Source organism: Podarcis muralis, chromosome 8 (assembly GCF_964188315.1).
Source record: "Podarcis muralis chromosome 8, rPodMur119.hap1.1, whole genome shotgun sequence".
Lineage (NCBI taxonomy): Eukaryota > Metazoa > Chordata > Lepidosauria > Squamata > Lacertidae > Podarcis > Podarcis muralis.
In genome coordinates, this window is record NC_135662.1 from 77,503,981 (window position 1) to 77,525,899 (window position 21,919).

The 21,919-nt window shown below is 46.0% G+C and overlaps 1 protein-coding gene across 1 annotated transcript in view; it reads left to right on the top strand.

Moving 5' to 3' along the window:
• The first annotated feature begins 2,972 nt into the window (after positions 1–2,972).
• The window catches only part of DNAH5 (dynein axonemal heavy chain 5), a 166,767-nt gene continuing 147,820 nt past the window's right edge, over positions 2,973–21,919 (top strand). The window contains exons 1-4 of the mRNA XM_077933359.1: positions 2,973–3,252; positions 17,244–17,378; positions 20,494–20,578; positions 21,612–21,769. Coding sequence (XP_077789485.1) covers positions 3,127–3,252; positions 17,244–17,378; positions 20,494–20,578; positions 21,612–21,769 — 504 coding nt within the window. The 5' untranslated portion in view covers positions 2,973–3,126. The remainder of the gene's footprint in view (positions 3,253–17,243; positions 17,379–20,493; positions 20,579–21,611; positions 21,770–21,919) is intronic.

The window sequence follows — 21,919 nt, forward strand, 5'->3', positions numbered from 1 at the left end:
TAATTAGATGTCTGAGCCTGAGGTTATCGCAAGAGAGGGACGTTGGTGGTGCTGTGGTCTAAACCACCAAGCCTCTTGAGCTTGCCGATCGTAAGGTCGACAGTTCGAATCTGTGTGATGGAGTGAGCTCCTGTTGCTTTGTCCCAGCTCCTGCCAACCTGGCAGTTTGAAAGCACACCAGTGCAAGTAGATAAATAGGTACCGCTGTGGCGGAAGGTAAATGGCGTTTCCATGCACTCTGGTTTCCGTCACAGTGTCCTGTTGTGCCAGAAGTGATTTAGTCATGCTAGTCACATGACTCAGAAATTGTCTGCGGACAAACACCGTCTCCCTCGGCCTGAAAGCAGAGATGAGCTCTGCACCCCATAGTGGAATTTGAGTAGTGTACAAAAGAGAGCCCTGGACATCAACCCACTTGCCTTCTTGGGGCCCTGCAATGCACACTCATTAAACTTTGTAGTTAATGATGCTGCTAAGTGTTGTCTGAAAGCAACTAGTTTCCCCCCACATTGGTTCAACAGATCTTTAACATGCCCAAGCAACAGCACTTGAACTGAAGGAATTGCAAGGGAAAAGGCACACAAAGTGAGATTTTGATGTGCCTGAAATTAAAATTTTCAAGAAACTTAAACATCACCATTCACAAGGCTATTCAAAATGATTGGTGCACTAAAACATTTTGTTTTGTATTTGAGAAAGATAATCAAACATTGTTGCTTTACTTATTCTTGCAATTTAAAATAAATGCAGCGGTCTCAAGTTTTGTGCTTTTCATTTCCCCCCCGCAAGACATCTGTTTTTGAAAATTGAAATTAGCAAATGTTGGTGTGTTTTTGTGTGTGTGCATGTGTGTGTGTGTGTGTGTGTGTGTGTGTGCACGTGCATGCAAGTAGCTAGCTTTTTCCAGGGCACAAAATAGGCTGGCAATGAAGACCTGTAGAATGTTTACATGAGTGCTCATCTGATTTTTAGCTTATTAGAATAATAGAATTGTGCAGTTTGAAGGACCATGACGGTTATCTAGTCCAAACCCCTGCAAATGCAGGAATCTTTTTGTCCAATATGGGGCTCGAACCCACAATCCTGAGATCAAGAGCTTTACTGACAATTGTTGATCTTTTTATAAAAAAGGTTTTAAATTGTTGTTTATAACTTTTTCTAAATTAACGATTTTATTTTATCCTGTTTATATTAAACACATTTATTATGGCATAATATATTAATAATAATTAATAATACGATAGATGGCTACCATATATTTATTATGGCATAATATATCATCAGATGTAAGGTCATCCTTAGCTGGACTATCACACCTGATATCTCCACCTGATGCACAGTTTTGCCACTTGACAGGGAGAGATCTACCCTGGGGCAGTTAAGTTATCAGTCGTAGGACCTGAAAATATGGCCTGGAACACATCACCAAATCCTCTGCTCCGCACACAAATCCTGGTGTCAGTGGTGTGCGTTTGTGTGTTCATTCTTCAGCAAATCAACGCGGACCCTCATCCTGCTGAAATGAAAAACGTTAGGAGGGAAGTATTAAATTCCAGAGGCTTCTAAATCTTCTTTTTCAGTGCTGCTTTCTGTTTTGTCTGGTGACAGCGCTTTGAAGAATCTTGCATGTTATGATTTCCAAAGGAGGTATGCAAGTTCCCTGTCTCTTTCTTCCTACTCTGTGGCTCACGCCTTCCTTCTGGGAAGAGTGAAGAACCCAGTGAAGTGTGCATTGATTTAAAAAACAAAAGAGACTGAAACACACGCTTTTGATCCCAACTAATCAATGAAAAGTTTGCCTTGGCTGGATTGTATTTCCAGTTCCAGGCCAGAAGGTACATGGAGAGCTGGCAGTGGCGGTGGCGGGGATCGGTGGATCGGTCGCGTTCAAAGCCTCCACCTGCAGCTTCCTAAGGGTTGGTTAGGACTTTGAAATTTCATTGACATTACTAAGCAAATTTGTAATGGGGTGGGCTGTAGTGGTGGCCAGAAGCAGCATGAAAATGTTGCGCGCGCATAGCTGGAATTCTTGCAAGTCTGTGGACGAAACAATGGATGCGCTTGGTATAAGTTGACAGAATATGCAGAACTTGCAGACTTCACAGTATAGAATAAGAGAATAAGGAGAACATACGTTTAAAGAAGATTGGATGTTTATTGAATATATGGGAAAGACCTTGGGTTACATACACTTCAGGTTACATATGCTTCAGGTTAAAGACTCTGCTAACCCAGAAATAGTGCTTCAGGTTAAGAACTTTGCTTCAGGATGAGAACAGAAATTGTGCTCCGGCAGCGCGGCAGGAGCAGGAGGCCCCATTAGCTAAAGTGGTGCTTCAGGTTAAGAACAGTTTCAGGTTAAGTACGGACCTCCAGAACGAATTACGTACTTAACCCGAGGTACCACTGTAATTATGCACAGCTGAAAATGCTGGCAGCATTAAGATAAATTAAACAGTGTAAATAAGTTTTGATAGATGCAATAATGGAATACTGAATGGCATAGTTTTTGTAAAATATGCAGGGATTTATGGTATGTAAAATAAACCATGGAAAGAGAAGAAGGGAAGTTCTTGATAGCTTAAGAATGTAAAATGATTATTTGAAATAGTGAACAAACAGAAAATTTAATAAAAATTATCTATCTATCATTTATCTATCTATCTATCTATCTATCTAATCTATAAAACACATGGATGCACTTGGCAAAACAGGCCATTTCCCAGGCTGTAGGTTCTCCAGCAACCTGGTTAGGAGAGAAAAAGCTCAGAGGCAGGCAAAGGAATAATAAGAAATCGAGAAAGGTTGCATGTTTTTGTTGGGGAGGTGTGCAAGCAGCATTTAAAAAAGAAGGTTGCACTTGATAGACAGGCCTTTTTTGAGGATTTACTAGGAACGTTTCGGGAAGGGGCAGCTCAGAGGCAGGCCAAGAAAAGCGGGTTGGGGGGAGAAGCAAGAAAGAGCAGCAGCAGCCGCCGCCTTGCAAAGTGTCTGAGGATTCAAGGCTCACCATGGAAACAGCAGCGGCAGCAAACAGGCCCGGGTAGCTGGCGCTTCAGCCAAGTGGGCAGCGGCAGGAGGCGCTTTGCGCTCTCTCTCTCTCTCTCTCTCTCTCCAAGGCCAGCGATGGAGAAGGGGGAAGGGGGTCACCAAACGTCGGCCGCCGCCCTCGCCAGCAAGTTGGGCTCCCAAGCGCAGCATCCCAGACCGACTCAGCCCATCGCGCCGATGGAGAACATCAAAGAGATGCAGGTGAGAATCTTCGCGCTGGTCCTTCCTCGCTCTCCGGGATGCTTTTGCTGCGCGAAGGAGACCCTTCCAGGGGGACCCTGGAGACGCAGAGGCGGGGAAGCTGCTTCTGCGCCCGGATCTCCTAGCCGAGTTTGTTCCGGGGTCTTTAACAAAGCATGCAAAAAGAGGGGATTTCTGGGGGGACAGCTCCCTCCTCCCGGGTGGCAATCTGCACCTGTGGACGTGTAGGGTAGGGATTTCTTCTTGTTATTAGAACTGGGAAAGAGGTTTTTATTTTATTTTTTTATTTTTGCTGCTGCTTGACATGCCAGGGCGCCAGAAGCTGCACCCGCAGAAACTCCTTCTCCCGCATACCTCTTCCGAGTTGGTGCTGTTTTGCTGCGCGAGAACAAACTTTGCCTCGCTGCGAAATGTACTCACAAGGAAGGAGGTGGGGGGCGGGAGGGAGGGACTTGGAAAACAACATGCAAAGACAGAAATGGGCATTTGAGAAGAAGGTTGAAGAATATTGACTGCCTTCGGGCAATGTCAGCTGGGGAAGAGTCCCATATGCACACAATCTGCCCAGAAACGTGTGAGGAGAAGCTCTTACCTGTTTTGAGGGCAAGTGCGTCTTCAAATTTGGTCACTCTATTTCCCTAAGGGTGTTTACCTTTGCTGTGTGCCATATCTTTCCCTACTGCTTGTAGGAACTTTGGGGAGTTTAGAGTTTAGTGTATTCATTTCTGTCTCTAACCTTTCTTCTAGCTTAAAGGTAAAGGGACCCCTGACACTTAGGTCCAGTTCTGGCCGACTCTGGGGTTGCGGCTCTCATCTCGCTTTATTGGCCGAGGGAACCGGCGTACAGCTTCTGGGTCATGTGGCCAGCATGACTAAGCCACTTCTGGCGAACCAGAGCAGTGCACAGAAACGCTGTTTACCTTCCCACCGGAGCGGTACCTATTTATCTACTTGCACTTTGACGTGCTTTCGAACTGCTAGGTTGGCAGGAGCAGGGACCAAGTAATGGGAGCTCACCCCGTTGCTGGGATTCGAACCGCCAACCTTCTGATCGGAAAGCCCAAGGCTCAGTGGTTTAACCCACAGCGCCACCCACGTCCTAGTTTCTAGCTTAGGGTTTCCCAAACTTATGTCTCCAGCTGGTTTTGGACATCGCCCCTGACCCCTGGTCATGCTAGCTAGGGATTATGAGAGTTATAGTCCAAAAAAGGAGCTGGCCACCCAAGTTTGGGAAACCCTGTTAGCTCAAGACAGTGGCCCTGTCTCTCTCCCTCCACCCCACTTCTTATTTTTTATTTTTAAGCATCACAATAATCCTTTGAATTAGGTCAAGCTGAGAATGAGTGAGTGAGTGACTAGATCAAGAGCCCCAGATTGCCACAAGACTGCCAAGTATTTTGTGGAAGGGACTGAAGCTCATACCAGAAGTTTAGATTTGTGCAGCTAACAGTTATGGAATAAAGTGCTTCGTTGCCCTAGCGCAAGTTAAAACCAGAACCACACACACAACATGGACTTTTGGCAGTTAGGAAAGTGACAGGGAAATGCCCTGAAAAGTGTGGAATGAACAAATTATTTGTGGAAAGATGTGTAAACACCCTGCAATTTAAACAGGATGAATGCACATTGTTATATGATTACCCCACAAACAGATGTAGTCTAACCACTGCATAAGCTTGGTGCAAACAAATCAGGATTAATGCTCAATAAGTTGGTCATCTGAAGGAACTCCCATTGATTGCTGCTGTGGCTCAGTGGTAAGGCAACTGTTCTGTGGTGTTTGCCTTGTGGGTTTCAATCCCTAAAGGATCTCTTCTTTGCCAATTGGATAGCTCAGCCGGTCAGAGCATGAAGCTGATAATGCCAAGGTTGCAGGTTCAATTTTGTATGTACAGCTGCATATTCCTGCATTGCAGGGGGTTGGACTAGATGATCATCAGGGTTCCCTTCCAACTCTACAATTCTCTGATTCTGTGACTGAATAGGGTTTGAATCTGGCACTCTCCAACCCTGCTCCAATAACCTGACCACTCTACTAGCTCTAATTTTTAAACAGTGCTTGGTTTTTAAAATGAGAGACGCTATCTCTTAAACTTGCTTGCAAATAATACTTTGGGATTTGAAAGCCTCCTCCCAAAAATTCATTTGATAGAGGTTGTCTGTAGTTACTTAAAAGCAGAAGAAGAACCATTTTTTGAAAAAAACAACACAGATGTCTATAGTTGAGCTGTGTACTATCCCTAGTCTTCTTCTTCTTTGACGATCACTCATAGCTGAGTAAGACTGTCTTCCATAAACACGGTTTTAACAATGAGTCCGTAAGTGACTGTGGGGGCCAATTCTGGATCCACACATCTTTTCACAGTGGGGACGTTGGTTCACGGGCAGGAGTTGATCACGGTGTGGATTTGCCAAGCGTGCCTTCCTCTTAGCACTTTTCTCCCTTGTGTTCTGAGTTCGAGTGTCTTCAAACTCCATGGCACCTTTGGTAAAGGCTGTTCTCCAACTATCCCTAGTACATCATTCTGTATCTTGGGACAGAGCTGGTGGTTTCCAATCTCCTTTGCCAATTTTCTGACTAGCAACCCTTTTCTGCCAGGGGGACTGCTAGATGTTGCCAAATACCTCTGAATATGTGTGCACATTATTTACTTTCGAAAACAGCTTCTTGCTCATTTAAGAGCCTGCTTCCTTTGGCCCTGACCCAGCTATTGTAAGGACGATATAATTTGGATGCGGACTGCTCTGGTTAAAAGGGATCAAGCAGACACAATAGTTACCGTAGATGATGAGTCCAGAGCTTCTAATGTTAGAAGATCTGGGCATGCAGATGGTAAACTGTGGCATGCTCTCTCTCCCTCTGTCTCTCCCTCCCTCCCTCTCTCTCTCTCTCTCTCTCTCTCTCTCTCTCTCTCTCTCTCCTTATGTGCCAGAGATGTGAAAAGGGGGTGCTGCTATTGTGTGGCGGCTGGAGTGTTAGATTCTTGGCGATGAAACTCGCTGGGTGCAAAGCCAGCTAGTATCCATTAGCCCAGGGGTAGGCAACCTAAGGCCCATGAGCTGGATGTGGCCCAATCACCTTCTCAATCTGGTCTGTGGATGATCCGGGAATCAGTGTGCTTTTACATGAGTAGAATGTGTCCATTTATTTAAAACGCATCTCTGGGTTATTTGTGGGACCTGCCTGATGTTTTTACATGAGTAGAATGTGTGCTTTTATTTAAAATGTATCTCTGGGTTATTTGTGGGGCATAGGAATTCGTTCATCCCCCCCCCAAATAGTCCGGCCCACCACATGATCTGAGGGACGGTAGGCCGGCCCACGGCTGAAAAAGGTTGCTGACCCCTGCATTAGCCCAAGCTATCGGAGAAAATTATTGCCGGGTTCCTTGGAGGAAGGGCCGGCAGGTTAACAAGTCTGGTTAATAGTTGACAAGGCAAAGTGATCTTTGAGCCTTGGGCCTCTCTTGCACTGTTTATGCAAAGATTCAGCCACCTGTAATGTGAAGGAGCATTCTGGCCAAATGTGTTTTAGTCATGCTGGCCACATGACCCGGAAGCTGTACGCCGGTTCCCTCAGCCAATAGAGCGAGATGAGCGCCGCAACCCCAGAGTTGGCCACGACTGGACCTAATGGTCAGGGGTCTCTTTACCTTTACCTTTAAACCAGGGTGCATGTATTATTATCTGTTACTGGCATTCACTTTCATGTCACTGAGGTCAGTTGAGCTCTGAAGTACCCCCTGTTTCCCCAGCTAACTGTGAACCCGTTTCAGTGTGCTAGCTTCCAGCCTGTAAAAGTCTATCCTGTATTTGACCTATTCCACACTATTTCCAGGTGCCAGTGGAGAAACATCTGTTAAATAGTGGAAGGCTGGATAGCTCAGTTTGTTAGAGTGCGGTGCTGATAACGCCAAGGTTGCAGGTTCGATCCATGTACAGGACAGCTGCAGATTCCTGCATTGTGGGGGGTCGGACTAGATGATCCACAGGATCCCTTCTAACTAGAATTCTATGAAATATAAGGCCACTGGTATAAGTAGGAGTGGAATGGGGAGGACCTCTTGCAGATCAATAGGAGTATAGCATCTAGATCAAGGGAAGTAATAGTGCCACTGTATTCTGCTCTGGTCAGACCTCACCTGGAGTACTGTGTCCAGTTCTGGGCACCACAGTTCAAGAAGGACACTGACAAACTGGAACGTGTCCAGAGGAGGGCAACCAAAATGGTCAAAGGCCTGGAAACATTGCCTTATGAGGAACGGCTAAGGGAGCTGGGCATGTTTAGCCTGGAGAAGAGGAGGTTAAGGGGTGATATGATAGCCATGTTCAAATATATAAAAGGATGTCACATAGAGGAGGGAGAAAGGTTGTTTTCTGCTGCTCCAGAGAAGCGGACACGGAGCAATGGATCCAAACTACAAGAAAGAAGATTCCACCTAAACATTAGGAAGAACTTCCTGACAGTAAGAGCTGTTTGACAGTGGAATTTGCTGCCAAGGAGTGTGGTGGAGTCTCCTTCTTTGGAGGTCTTTAAGCAGAGGCTTGACAACCATATGTCAGAAGTGCTCTGATGGTGCTTCCTGCTTGGCAGGGGGTTGGACTCGATGGCCCTTGTGGTCTCTTCCAACTCTATGATTCTATGATTCAGATACTGTTGCTCTTGTGGCCTCTTTTTTTTCCTCCTTGAAACTGTACTTCTTCTTTTAGAGAAACTTTTAATTTCCAGATGAACTCAGATCAGCTCCAGTACAAACCACAGGTGAAACAGCGATGAATCTGTGCCTGGGCTCAGCCCCGAAACTGATATTCAGTCCCATGGCTGAACCTTGGAACATATGAAATAATTAATGATACAGTCGTTCTGTATCAGTTGCACTGGTTGCCTGACTGCTTGTGAGCTCAATTTAAAAGGCCAATGTTGGCCTTTTAAAGCCCCAGATAGTTTGCAAGGAGCTTGTCTGAAGTGCCGCTTGCCTCTGTGTGAACCTGCCTGGGGCTTGTGATTCGCTGCAGAGGGCTTGCTTGCAAGCCACCAGCAGGCACCATCAGATTGGCAGGCACGAGAGACAGGGCCTTTTCAGTGATGGCGCCATCGATGTGGATCTGCCAACCATAGAATAATAGAGTTGCAGGGAGGCACATTTGTCTCCCTGTTTTCTTTTAGGTGGGCCTTCCAGACCTCTCAAGTGTCCCTATTTTCCAGGGACAGTTCTGAATTTACAGAAGCTATCCTGATTTGTGATTTTATCCCAGAATGTCTCACTTTTTCTTAGGACATCCCTGTTTTCATCGGAGAGATGTTGGAGGGTATGGTAGAATGTCCCTATTTTCATCAGAGAAACGTTGGAGGGTGTGGGATAGGATTTTCCTATTTTCATCGGAGCAACCCAGCAGCACCTGAGCTCTGCGATTGAAGTACAGAGTGTTTGAGGACCGGGACACTCTCAGGGAAATCAGAATGATTGTTTACAAAGCTATCATACTACCAACCTTACTGTATGCTTGTGAAACATGGACAACTTATAAACGCCATCTCCAACTCCTCGAAAGATTCCATCAACAGTGTCTTTGAAAAATGTTACACATCACTTAGGAAGACAGGCGAACTAAAATCAGTGTATTGGATGAAGCAAACATGACCATTGTCAAAGCGATGATTCTTCAACATCAGCTTTGTTGGACTGGTCATGTTGTGCGGATGCCTGATTATCATCTTCCAAAGCAACTGCTCTATTCCAAACTTAAAAATGGAAAGCTGGTGGTCAAGAAAAGAGGTTTAAAGACTCTCTTAAGGCAAATCTTTAAAAATGTAGCATAAACACTGACAACTGGGAAACACTGGCCTGTGAGTGCTCCAGTTGGAGAACAGCCTTTACCAAAGGTGTCTTGGGTTTTGAAGACGCTCAAACTCAGGACGAAAGGGAGAAATGTGTTAAGAGGAAGGCATGCTTGGCAAACCCTCACCTTGATCAACTCCTGCCCAGAAACCTATGTCCCCACTGTTGAAGGACGTGTGGATCCAGAATGAATCAATGAATCTTTATTTGCATCAGCCATTGGCCATATCAATAAAACAACAACACGATATACAAAGAATAGAAATACAGATAAAAAATTGATTATATAAAATACATTTTAGGGTTTTGGATCCAGAATTGACCTCCACAGTCACTTATGGACTCACTGATAAGACCATGTTCATGGAAGGTAATCTTACTTGGCCACGAGTGATCGCCAAAGAAGAAAAAGAAGAATGGTGAAATATACTCAGAGTCGCAAAGTGATTTCATGCTCTTTATTCAGCTCATAGTGGTGAGGAGGAATGAATGAATGTCCCCTCAAAGTATCTGCTTTATATACATTATTTACACAATGGGCTGCACATGATTGGCTAATTCCGGAATTCTACTGTAAGCCAATCAGGTTGTGGATTCACTTCTATCTGGAGCATGATTGGGTAGTTCCTGCCAACCAATCATACTGCTGCATTGTTCTAGGACCAATCAGACTGCTGCATTCTGAATCCTATTGTTCTAGGACCAATCAGACTGCTGCCTTTTGGATCCTATTGTTCTAGGACCAATCAGACTGCTGCAGTTTGGATCCTATTCAACTCAGTACATAACAAATGGTTTTCTAGACATTTAAATTTCAGTTTGCCTTTTGTTAAGGAAGGTAGGCTGGATGTTTAAGCCCTCACACAGGGCTTCTGCTGACAGGATTCATTAGCTGAATCCCACCCTAAAGAAATAATCAATAAGTACTCTTAAACCCTGTCACAAATGTTATCAAACGTCCACACTCATCATGTCCACAATCCTTTTCACCTCCTTGAATCTTGCCCATTGTTGAAATCTCCCATGACATCCTTGCAACTGAACATATATAAATTCAATTAGAGAGACAGAAGGAGGCCACAATTTTTATTACTCGGCACGGAAATGGCCCTCAGTGCAGTTCTTCTGCTCGGAATCATATAGGAGTTGAGAGACGATGCTGAAAACCAGCAGGAACATAAACTGGAGTCAAAGTCAGGGAAGGATTAATAGTAGTAGACCCAGGACATCTGGGTTCAAACCCACATTCAGCCACAAAGCTTACTTGGTGACACGGAGCCAGCCACCAATTCTTGGTCTAACCTACCTCACAGAGTTTTTGTGAGGGTGAGGGGTGGGAGATAGCTCTGAGCTCCTTGAGACAAGAGTGTGATGAATCTAGTTGTTGTTGTTGTTGTTGTTGTTGTTGTTTAGTCATTTAGTCGTGTCCGACTCTTCGTGACCCCATGGACCAGAGCACGCCAGGCACTCCTGTCTTCCACTGCCTCCTGCAGTTTGGTCAAACTCAAGTTGGTAGCTTTGAGAACACTGTCCAACCATCTTGTCCTCTTTCGCCCCCTTCTCCTTGTGCCCTCAATCTTTGCCAAACTAGGGTCTTTTCCAGGGAGTCTTCTCTTCTCATGAGGTGGCCAAAGTATTGGAGCCTCAGCTTCACGATCTGTCCTTCCAGTGAGCACTCAGGGCTGATTTCCTTAAGAATGGAGAGGTTTGATCTTCTTGCAGTCCATGGGACTCTCAAGAGTCTCCTCCAGCACCATAATTCAAAAGCATCAATTCTTCAGCGATCAGCCTTCTTTATGGTCCAGCTTTCACTTTCATACATCACTACTGGGAAAACCATAGCTTTTACTATACGGACCTTTGATGAAGGGATGAATCTAGATATCTAGATCAATTAATCAGCCAGAGAGTGTGACTTGATTTCCAGTCTTAAAGAAGAAGAATCCATATGCTCTCCCAGTTATAATGAGGGAGAGATTCTAAACTGGGCATAAATTGGGAGTTTGATGCATCTTGTCCCTAGAGAAAGATCAGGACTACCATGGTATGATGTTGTTTACACCCAGCCTGCTATTTCAACTTACCTATTCTATATGCCCAGGCGCAAAAATTCTGAATGTTTCACCACATATCTGGGCGCAATGATTTTTTCTTGTGTTGGCACAGTCTTGTTGACTTTCATGGAAAACATAAGCTGTAATCTTCATGTCACAAAGGAATATTAAACCATTTTCTTAAACTGTGTGTGAGTTGTTTCTTTATACTGCAGCTTACATAATACAATGTATTTGCCACTGGGGGGCACCACAGTATTGCTTTTCTGCATTTTGCAGGGCAAGAGAAACTCACCCCTTTTCAAGTGCCTTCTCATAGCCTTGTAGGTGGCATCCTGCTGGCTGTGTGTTTTAAAGCGAAAGCTGGTTTTAGCTGCTATGAGCTGTTCATCCTGGCACAATATTATCACAGCACTGCACAGCATGAACCAATTTAATTTTATATCCAAACTTAAGGGCTATTGGCTCTCTCTTTTCCATGTTTGCAAAACTAGTCTCTGAACACGGGAAACGTGGAATTCATCCCCCCAAAATGCATCAAGGCCATTTGCTTCTCTGACACTGATCAGTTAAGCTGGCGTGATGGCATATAACATTGATGAACATTTCAACAGCTCAGGGAACAAACCTGTCAATGTTTCATGTCCATCTCCCGTGAGGATAGAGAGTTGTCAGTTTGGCTGGTATTTAAACTTCACACAGTCACTAGGAATGGGAATAGCTTTGTGAGGCAGACTGAAGTCCCAGGACGTGGGGATATTTGCATTTTGTATTTTTATGCTGTGAACCGCCCTGAGATACAAATTAACTAACTGACTAACTAACTAACTAACTAACTAACTAACTAACTAACGGGTCAGGGAGGCATCTGGCCAGAGATGAGATGATGTGGGGTAAGCAACAGACTGAGAGACGAGAATCTGAGGGAAGAAACCATCTTGAGAAAAGGAATAATAATAATAATAATAATAATAATAATAATAATAATAATAATAATAATAATTTATTTATACCCCACCCATCTGGCTGGGTTTCCCCAGCCACTCTGGGCGACTTTCAACAGAATATTAAAATACAATAATCTATTAAACATTAAAGGCTTCCCTAAACAGGGCTGCCTTCAGATGTCTTCTAAAAGTCTGGTAGTTGTTGTTCTCTTTGACATCTGGTGGGAGGGCGTTCCACAGGGCGGATGCCACTACCGAGAAGGCCCTCTGCCTGGTTCTCTGTAACTTGGCTTCTCACAGCAAGGGAACCGCCAGAAGGCCCTCGGCACTGGATCTCAGTGTCCAGGCTGAACGATGGGGGTGGAGACACTCCTTCAGGTATACTGGGCCAAGGCCATTTAGGGCTTTAAAGGTCAGCACCAACACTTTGAATTGTGCTCAAAGTGGAGATAGCCCTCCCTAGAGAGTCCATATATTGAACAAGGGACTTTAGGCAAAGCAGAGACTCTACGACTGAGCCACGCCCCTAAAAAAAGAAAGACTGAACTATTCATTGATTAAAAACAACTATCCACCACATTTCACCATATTAGATTTCAGGGCAGCGCAGATCAAGATGGCCAGAGATCGTAGTAACGCTCATGGAGCTCTGAGTCAGAGACTGGGCTTCTGTTTGTGGCTGTATTAATTAAATCCAGTGTAAGGTCTCACATCTTTTGACAGCCATTCACCTGTCTTGCCTCACAGAGCACAAGAAAGAAAGAAAGAAAGAAAGAAAGAAAGAAAGAAAGAAAGAAAGAAAGGGGAAAGTGTTTGCCCAAGATCCATAGAGCAAACAAGACCAAAGATGAAGTGTGGTAAAAAAAGAGAGAGCACTGGAACAGGGACAGCTAAGATTGCTATGCAAATTTGGTGGTGTCGTTTCAGAAGTCAACACTACCATAACAACACCACACCTATGTTGGGCTTGTCTCAGCAGCTCAAACTCCTGAGTTCTAGAGCTCCTGGTGGCTTCTCTGGGTGGGCCAGGTTCTCTTCACAATCTGTTTTAGCTGTGAACATTGGCCACATTCAGGAATCTAAACCAATTTTCAAGGCACCTAATCTTTGCCCGGGATCCTCGTGCCCCAAAAGTTTCGACTAAGGGACTCTGAGCTATGCTGGCTTCTGATGAACTGTTAGTGAACTCTAGCTAGCAAAATGTTCAGAAGTGGGAAAAGACAACTTTGGAAGCAAAGCATCAGCAGAGTTTTGAAGGTAAGCGCCAGAGACCCTCGCTGTTTTGCGGCTGGGAATTGCATACCAGCCAATTCTGGTTGTGCAATGCAAGTGGATTCGGTGCTCTTGGGCAACAAACCTACTTCCCTCCCTGAATCCTTTGCAGTAAGGAAAGTGAGGGGGAAATATGCTGAAAAGTACAGGAGAGCAATGAATGATCAGTAATCAGCATTTAATGGGATGATTGATTGATTGATTGATTGATTGATGTATGGTGGTGGGGAATAATGAGTTGATTTTCTTTTGCTTCATTGTGACTCAGGTTTTGTTTTTTTAAAAAAAGGTGAATTTTATACTTTTAAGCTCATTTCCATTTTTAATTATTTTGCTTCCTGATCTTTAGAGGATGCTTGGATTTAGTCCTTTACTATGGATTTTCCTTGCATTTTTTTTGCAGCTGATTTTTATGTGGCCGTGTTTATTTTGATGCTCTATTTAGTTAAGTTTTATAGAACGTAGACATTCTCTCTCTTTTTTGTTTTGGTATTTGCTGTTTATTTAAGATAGTTAAGACCTATGCTGTAAACCGCTTAAGAGATTTGTTTAACTACGAGGGGTATATAAATGGTCCAAATAAAAATAATAATTGAAGAAAATGTGCGCTAAATCAGAGCAAATGTCAATATGCAGAAAACCCAGTTGGTGTTTGCTCCAATTCAGCAGTAAAGATTGGGTTTTCCTGGGGGGAAAGCACAGGTCTGGATGAGCTGCAAGTGGAAGTATGGGCATGTGATTTTCTCCTGTATTCTTCAAAAACCAGTAGCTGGGGTGGGAGACGGGCATCACAAAAGGTAGGGATGCTCCTTTGGGCCTCTTAGTTCTAAATCTCCCCTTCTACATCCAGAATCCAAAAGGATACCCTTCCACACCCCAAAATCACCATTTTATTGATTCAAAACAATAAAGATGATAAACAATTGCACACAGAGAGAAAGCACAGGATTGCTTAGAACTTTCTTGTTTTAACATGAGGTAAAAAGTTCCTGGAGAACAGATAGATGGTTGTTTTCTTGTGTGAAGCTTCTTCTCTTTCTCTTATTTTTTTTAATCCTTTTCCCTGTTTCCATTTGGAGAAGAGTGACAGATCATTATTAGTGCATAATTTTTTATTATTACCTCATGAATTAAACTTCCGCTCGTTATGGGCTCTGGTGATTTATGTATTTTGAATGGGGAAAATCCCCGCCGTAAAGACCGCCGCCTCTTCTAGAAGGTCTTTAGATATGGAATGATGGCTTGTTTTCAGATATTTAACGTAGATGATGGATTGAGCTGTGTATATTGGAATCCTTATAATACCGTATCTTGTGATTCATGAGCTGATATTGCAGTCTTATTTATTTCGTGATGGATTGCTTTTTGTCTCAGTACCTTCATTGGCGAGTTGCAGCCCTCCCTCCTTTTGTTATAAGCGAAATAGGTCTACTAGCCATGGTAACTAAATGTAAACCCCAAAACTACAGAGAATTTTGTTGTTTTCATGTTGCTGATTGTGGGCTTTGTCAGGATTCCTGCCAGCCACTGAGGGGAACAGTATGTTAGTTCTTAAATGTGATATCCTTCCTCATGTTTTTTTGAATGCAAAGACACCCCCTGCGTCACTCCTATTGGCTTTCTGAAGCTTGGACCACGACCGAAAACGATAGCCTGAGATTAGAGACTGGCACACCCCCTCTGTAATGTTTTGTTTGCGGCAGCTTGGGTAACCTGTTGCTTAGCAGCTCTGGCAGCAGCTGCTGCTATTGTCAAATGGTCGAAGGCAATTTGCTGCCCGGGTGAAATGAGATCTCTCCATCTTTCAGGTTGCTTTTATCAAATGATTGGCTTTTGTTTCCCAACCCCATGGCGAGGACGTTTTCAGGAAGTCAAATGATGCATGGCTCATTTGGGCGACAATCGAAAGCCCGCTTAGATCTCATTTGGAGAAGCAGGTGTTTTGGAATCCGTTGGAAATAAACGAAGAAATCATTCTGTCCGCTCAGCTGTCAGGAAAACAGTGCATAACCAATCCCTTCCTGTGGGTACGTGGCAAAGCCTATGTGCCCCTCCAGATGTATAGAATTGTAGGGTTGCAGGAATACAATGCAGGAATCCTGCCCACAGCTGTCCCTGGGTGGGCTCGAACCACCAACCTTCCAGTTAACAGCCAGACACACTGATTCATTGCACCATGAGGTAGTTGGACTACAACACACATCACCTCTGACCATTGGCCATACTGGCTGGGGCTGATGGGATTTGCAGAGGTGGAGCTAGCTGCTCAAGCACCTGGTGCGGCACACATGCTGTGTACCCAGGGGCGGGGCTAGCTTCCTGCAGGGGCATGGCTAGCCACCGTGGGGGTGTGGCTAGCTGCTGTAGGGGGAGCCGCCCACGTCGAGTGTCCCAGGGGGCTGCCGCCCACGGTGATCGTCAAGCATCTCAGGGGGGTGCTGCCCGTAGTGAGTGTCCCGGGGGCGGGGCGGCACGGCGATGTTACCCCCCCCGGGATGAAACCCAGGGTGGACCACCCCCCTTCTCCCACCACTGGGGATTTGGAGTCCATCTGCATTCCTATCTCCCTTGACAGCTTCAGAGCCCAATTCTATACATGATGTGATGATGATGATGATGATGATGATGAATTGAGTTTATATACCGCCCTATACTCGGAGGTCTCAGGGCGGTTCACAGAAAAGATCACAACATAAAAACAACATAAAAACATAAAACATAAAAACAACAACCCAATAACATGCCCCCCCCCCAAGAAAAAAGCCACATTTTAAAAGGGTATAGATCAGCCAAAGGCCTGGTTAAAAAGGAACGTTTTTGCCTGGCACCTAAAGGTATATAATGAAGGCGCCAGGCGAACTTCCCTGGAGAGAGCATTTCACAGATGGGGGCCACTGCAGAAAAGGCCCGTTCTCGTGTTGCCATCCTCCGCACCTCTCAAGGAGGAGGAGCATGAAGACGGGCATCAGAAGATGATCTCAGGTTCTGGGTAGGTTCATATGGAAAGACATGGTCCTTGCGGTCCTAAGCTATTTAAGGCTTTATAGGTGAAAACCAGCACTTTGAATTGGGCCCAGAAACTAATTGGTAGCCAGAGCAGTCGGACCAGGATCAGTGTAATATACTCAAACTGTCTTGCTCCGGTGAGCAACCGGGTTGCTGAATTCTGCATTAGCTGAAGTTTCCGAACCGTCTTGAGAGGCAGCCTTACATATAACGCATTTATACTTGGGGAAAAGTTCCTGTTGAACGAATCCGAAGGAACTTACTGTAATGGTTCTAGGGGTTGCTCGTGCGTAAGCCTGTCCCAACACCTGGCTGGGTTGCCTGAGTGAACCTTTCCTGTCCGGACAGCCACTCACCCGTGTCTGTCTCAATCGCTGGCAGAATCCGTCAGTGGGCGTTTCTTAAACTTCTTCCAGCAAAGAAGCTCTTTGACGCCCAGTCTCCTCCTACTCTCCCTGCGCGGAAGCCTTCTGCGCAAGGAGGGCGTGGGCAACGGAGGACCCCTACTCTCCCCGCTGGTCCCAGGCAAGGAGTCATGGGACCGCCTCGCCGTTTCCCCCATCTCCCCCCCTTCTCCACTGGAGCTACGCTGATTCTCTTCCCCAGAAGATGGGCTGCCTCTCCCACTCCCGGGACGCTCTCTGGGATCCCTCTGGAGCTTGCTCTCTCCCTCCAGCACTGATGGCAGTTCCCTGACACTTACATATGACTGCAGCCCTACCCAGTGAACACTGAGATTTCCCCCTCCCCCAAGAATATCACATGGAGTTTTTGCTTTTTCAAGCATCGGGAATTTTTGAGCTTCTAATGCAGGGCCCGGAAAGAAACGCTAAGTTCCCTCTAAGATACTAATGGGAATTTTGTCCTTCTAGCAAAAGCTGAAGGAGGAAAAAGAGGCCAAGCGTGCTCACCTGGATGGCAGGCATGATTATATCCTGTCGATTGTTGCTTCCTGCGTGGATTTAGAGAAGGCTGAAGTGGAAGATGCAATCCTTGAAGGAAATCAGGTAGGCTAATGGATGTAGCTTCAGAAGGCAGAAACCTGCTGGGAGCGGAAAGGATTTAATGCCATGTTGATTGTGGATGCATTTAAGAACATGCAAGTTGGCGTGCGCCAAATGTTCACTCGCTTCACTGTAAATGGAGCAAAATGGTTTTCGAGAAATCCCTTCAGATGTTTTGTACGCCAGTTTATTGCCTCTGCTGATGCTTTGGCATTCCTCTTCTCCTCCTGCTCAGTTCTGGGTCATCTTCCTGGAAACGGATGATCCCAGTGAGTCAGGAACATAATTTAAAATATTTATAGATCACCCTTCATCCTATTAGGATTCCAGGGCGGCAGTTTATGCCTCGGTACAAATCACATTGTGAGTGTGAGGATGTCACAAAGCTACAGAGCCGTTTCCAAGAGGGATGGCTTGCTGTAGCCAGCCAGATACCCTGGCTACCCCAGGCCAACTGAGGCTCCTTGGGGCTGTGGCTTTGTTACATTTAAGGGGAGTTTGGATTAGGACTCTTCTGCACCACTCTCAAAAACCTATAATTTCTAAGGTGCCAATTGAGGTTGTCAAGTGAGCCCAGGTCATCCACAGAGCAGGAAGGAACTGGAGGCATGAAATGGCAATTAGCTTTTTATTAACAGAAAATAACACAGTAGAGTCCTCTGGCTTGTATTAATTTAACTGGGACGTTGCTAAAATTGACCACTAGCCCTACCCTAGCCTCTCATTTTGGATTCCTCCCGAGCAGACGAAAGCTGTGTTGAGTTTGGTGAGCTCTCCCTGTGGGCTTGTCTGGCAAGAGAGCCAGCAGGACTGGGGCTGCCCTGCTGTTGTGTAGCAAGGGCAATGTCTGACTGCTCTCTGTCTGAGTCGGCAATCACACTGTGACTTTCAGCCTCTAATCCTGTCCTGGAAGGCCCTATTCCTGACGCCCCTTGATTGCTCAAACCTTCTGCTTCTAGCACACCCCAGACTGCTCCTCAGAGTCCCACCACCATGATCTACAGTCCAAGTCACTATCTTGGGCAGGTGGCTCCCACTGCTCTTCCTCATTCAGCCAGTCCCTGACATCCTATCAACCAGTGACCTGAGTAGCTGAGTGAGGGCCTTACCCAAGGGTGAGTGGGAAGCCTGGGTGTGATGGCCTGGGATTCGGACTCGGAGGCTGAACCTGAGGAATCCCAGCCTGCACAGGATTCCCCGCCTCCAGAACCAGCTGAGCCGGGGCTGGGGCTTGAGCCTGAAGGGTCCTCACCTGTGCTGGATCCTCAGGTGCAGGCACCAGCTGAGTCTGCTCTGGCTCCTGAGGTGATGGAGGACCCATTGCCTGCAGGTGCTCTACTCTCAGCCCCGGCAGGGGAAGAGGAGGTTGCCTCTCGGTCCGGTAACCCTCCAGCCTCTCCTGAGCTGCAGAGGCTCAGGGCAGAGAGAACTAAGTTCCCACAGGAGGAGTGCTCGCTTCCAGGTCAGGAGAGGCGAGTCACCTGTGGACCGGGGCCGCCCTATGCCTCGGGGCAGATAAAAACCAGCCAGCCCTAGTCCCAACATTGTTGGTAGCCAGTTCCTGCCTGACCCTGTCCTGCTTTTCTGCTGGAGCTCCTGACCTCACCCGACTCGCTGCCTTGGACCCAGCTTCAGCTTTAACGGACTGCCTTCATACTGCACCCTCGACCTTGGACTGGACTCTGACCTCGCCACATGGTTAACCCACAGGACCAGCACAGTGGGTGTCAAAACAGTCCCAAACCCTTGTGGGCAAGACCTTTTTAAGGCAGCCTTTCTCAACCTGTGGGTCCCCAGATGTTGAACCACAACTCCCATCACTCCTAGCTAGCAAGGCCAGAGCTTAGGGATGATGGGAGTTGTAGTCCAACAACATCTGGGGACCCACAGGTTGAGAACCACTATTTTAAGGTCTTCTTCTCCTTGTGAGATCCTGTGGTACGATTCCTTCCCATGAGAGCACACAAGAGCACAGGGAAGTGCAATTCTGACCTCCCCAATGATTTCCTGGTCACATGCCATCGGGCAACATTGACCTGTTTACAGTTAGTTGTGCCTGGAATGAGCTTAAAACTTCAGCATACTCAACTACACTATCAGGGCTTGTTCACACAGGGGTGGAGGAAGGGGGAGTGCGGGGGGCAGTCTGACCCGGGTGTCACCATTGAGGGGGGTGACAAAATGCCGGGCGGCAGTCATTGCAGGGCTTGCAGCGCGCCTGAGCCACACGTCTCTCTGAGAACCCGTGTGGTGTAGTGGTTAAGAGCGGTAGTCTCGTAATCTGGGGAACCGGGTTCGCGTCTCCGCTCCTCCACATGCAGCTGCTGGGTGACCTTGGGCTAGTCACACTTCTCTGAAGTCTCTCAGCCTCACTCACCTCACAGAGTGTTTGTTGTGGGGGAGGAAGGGAAAGGAGAATGTTAGCTGCTTTGAGACTCCTTCGGGTAGTGATAAAGCAGGATATCAAATCCAAACTCTTCCTCTTCTTCTTCTCCTGGGAGTGATGTGGTGGCTTGGAAGCCCGCAGGCTCTGCGCTGCCCCAAATGGTCCACCTGCCACCTCCCCCTCAGCTGTAGGGCGGCTGAGTGGGAGGAGCCAGGCAGACTCCTTGGAGGCCCTGCGGAATGTCCTGCCCCGGCTAGCCCCACTCCTGGGCACAGGGCTCATGCGCCACCCCAGGCGCCTGATCGGCTTGCTCCACGGCTGTGTCCACACTAACCTCTGCTCTGCTCTTTTTCACCCCGTAGCTTTCCCTGTGAAAACCCGCTCTTTAAAGCTCAATCGGAGGAAACAGCAATTTGTGGGAAACATGATGTTTGCTCCGATGGAGCACTAAAGAGTGGGTTTTCGCAGAGAAAGCTCCAGTGCAAATAAAATAAAATAAACTGCTTGGGCACAGAGCTTTTAAGCACAGACCCGTGCCTGGAAAGAGCAGATAGGCCCCCAAGGTGTTGAAAGCATGTGCAGGTTGTTGAAAGACCTGATTTCCCTACTCTCTGCAAGTGCATGCAAAGATTCTGGCACATGGACACATTTAGCTCTTGCTATGTCTCGTAGCAAGGCACTGATATACATTTAACTTTGAACTGTTAACTACAAATGATGAACTTTTAACAGATAGAGCGTATTGATAAATTCTTCATTGCTGGAGGCTTTCGTCACGTCATGTTCTACTATCAAGAGATGGAAGCAATGGAAACAGGTAGGGAAAGTATTGCCCATACTTCTTTAGGAGTCAAAGATACAACCCATCAGCTCTTTACACACACCGGATGTGCTTTTTAAAAGGTTATTTTATTTTTTTGAAATCATTTTTATCTGATTTCACAAATATAAATTTACAACAATCCAAATGCATATCCATATCTAGAGATTGCTCTGAATCTTGAGACTTTCCCCCATCTCCTTCATGGGTCCTATTGTCAACATTTACAAATGCAGTATTATTCCATAATCTATATTATGTATCCATCCATATTATCCACAGTATTTGTTACATTACAAGTGGGAATTAAACCCTGCTAATGGTTGTTGAAATATCAATAACCTCAGATATGCAGATGACACAACCTTGATGGCAGAAAGTGAGGCGGAATTAAAGAACCTTTTAATGAGGGTGAAAGAGGAGAGCACAAAATATGGTCTGAAGCTCAACATCAAATAGTAGTAGTAGTAGTAGTAATAGTAATAAAGCAATAAAACATTGAACATTAAAAGCTTCCCTAAACAGAGCTGCCTTCAGATGTCTTCTAAAAGTCAGATAGTTGTTTATTTCCTTGACATCTGATGGGAGGGCGTTCCACAGGGTGAGTGCCACTACCAAGAAGGCCCTCTGCCTGGTTCCCTGTAGCTTCACTTCTCGCAGTGAGGGAACAGCCAGAAGGCCCTCAGAGCTGGACCTCAGTGTTCGGCCTGAATGATGGAGGTAGAGACACTCCTTCAGGTATACTGGGCCAAGGCCATTTAGGGCTTTAAAGGTCAGCACCAACACTTTGAATTGGGCTCGGAAACATACTGGGAGCCAATGTAGGTCTTTCAGGACCGGTGTTATATGATCTCGGCAGCTACTCCCAGTCACCAGTCTAGCTGCTGCATTCTGGATTAGTTGAAGTTTCTGGGTCACCTTCAAAGGTAGCCCCATGTACAGCGCATTGCAGTAGTCCAAGTAGGAGATAACCAGAGCATAGTGTTCAGTTGGTTGCACTGATACTGTCCCCCCCCGTGAAATGTTCCAGGACATGGAGGCTCTACGGCAGCTATCCCTCACTCGGCTAAGAGCAAAGGGCCTAAATTATTTGTGACAGAAGGCAAGGATGTCGCTTTAACCGGCATATGCGTTTTCTTCATCAGAACTAACCCATCCAAACCAATCACTGTGGAAAATATTAATCGCGTGAGTATATCCCGCTTTTTAGTTGCATTCATAAGCACGCATGATTGCATGTAGGGTAACTGCCCTGTGTCCATCTTGAGTTTGATTTGTGCTTTGCCATTTATCAAGCAAAACAGACTGGGATTGCATGCTTGATCTCCTCATTCAAGG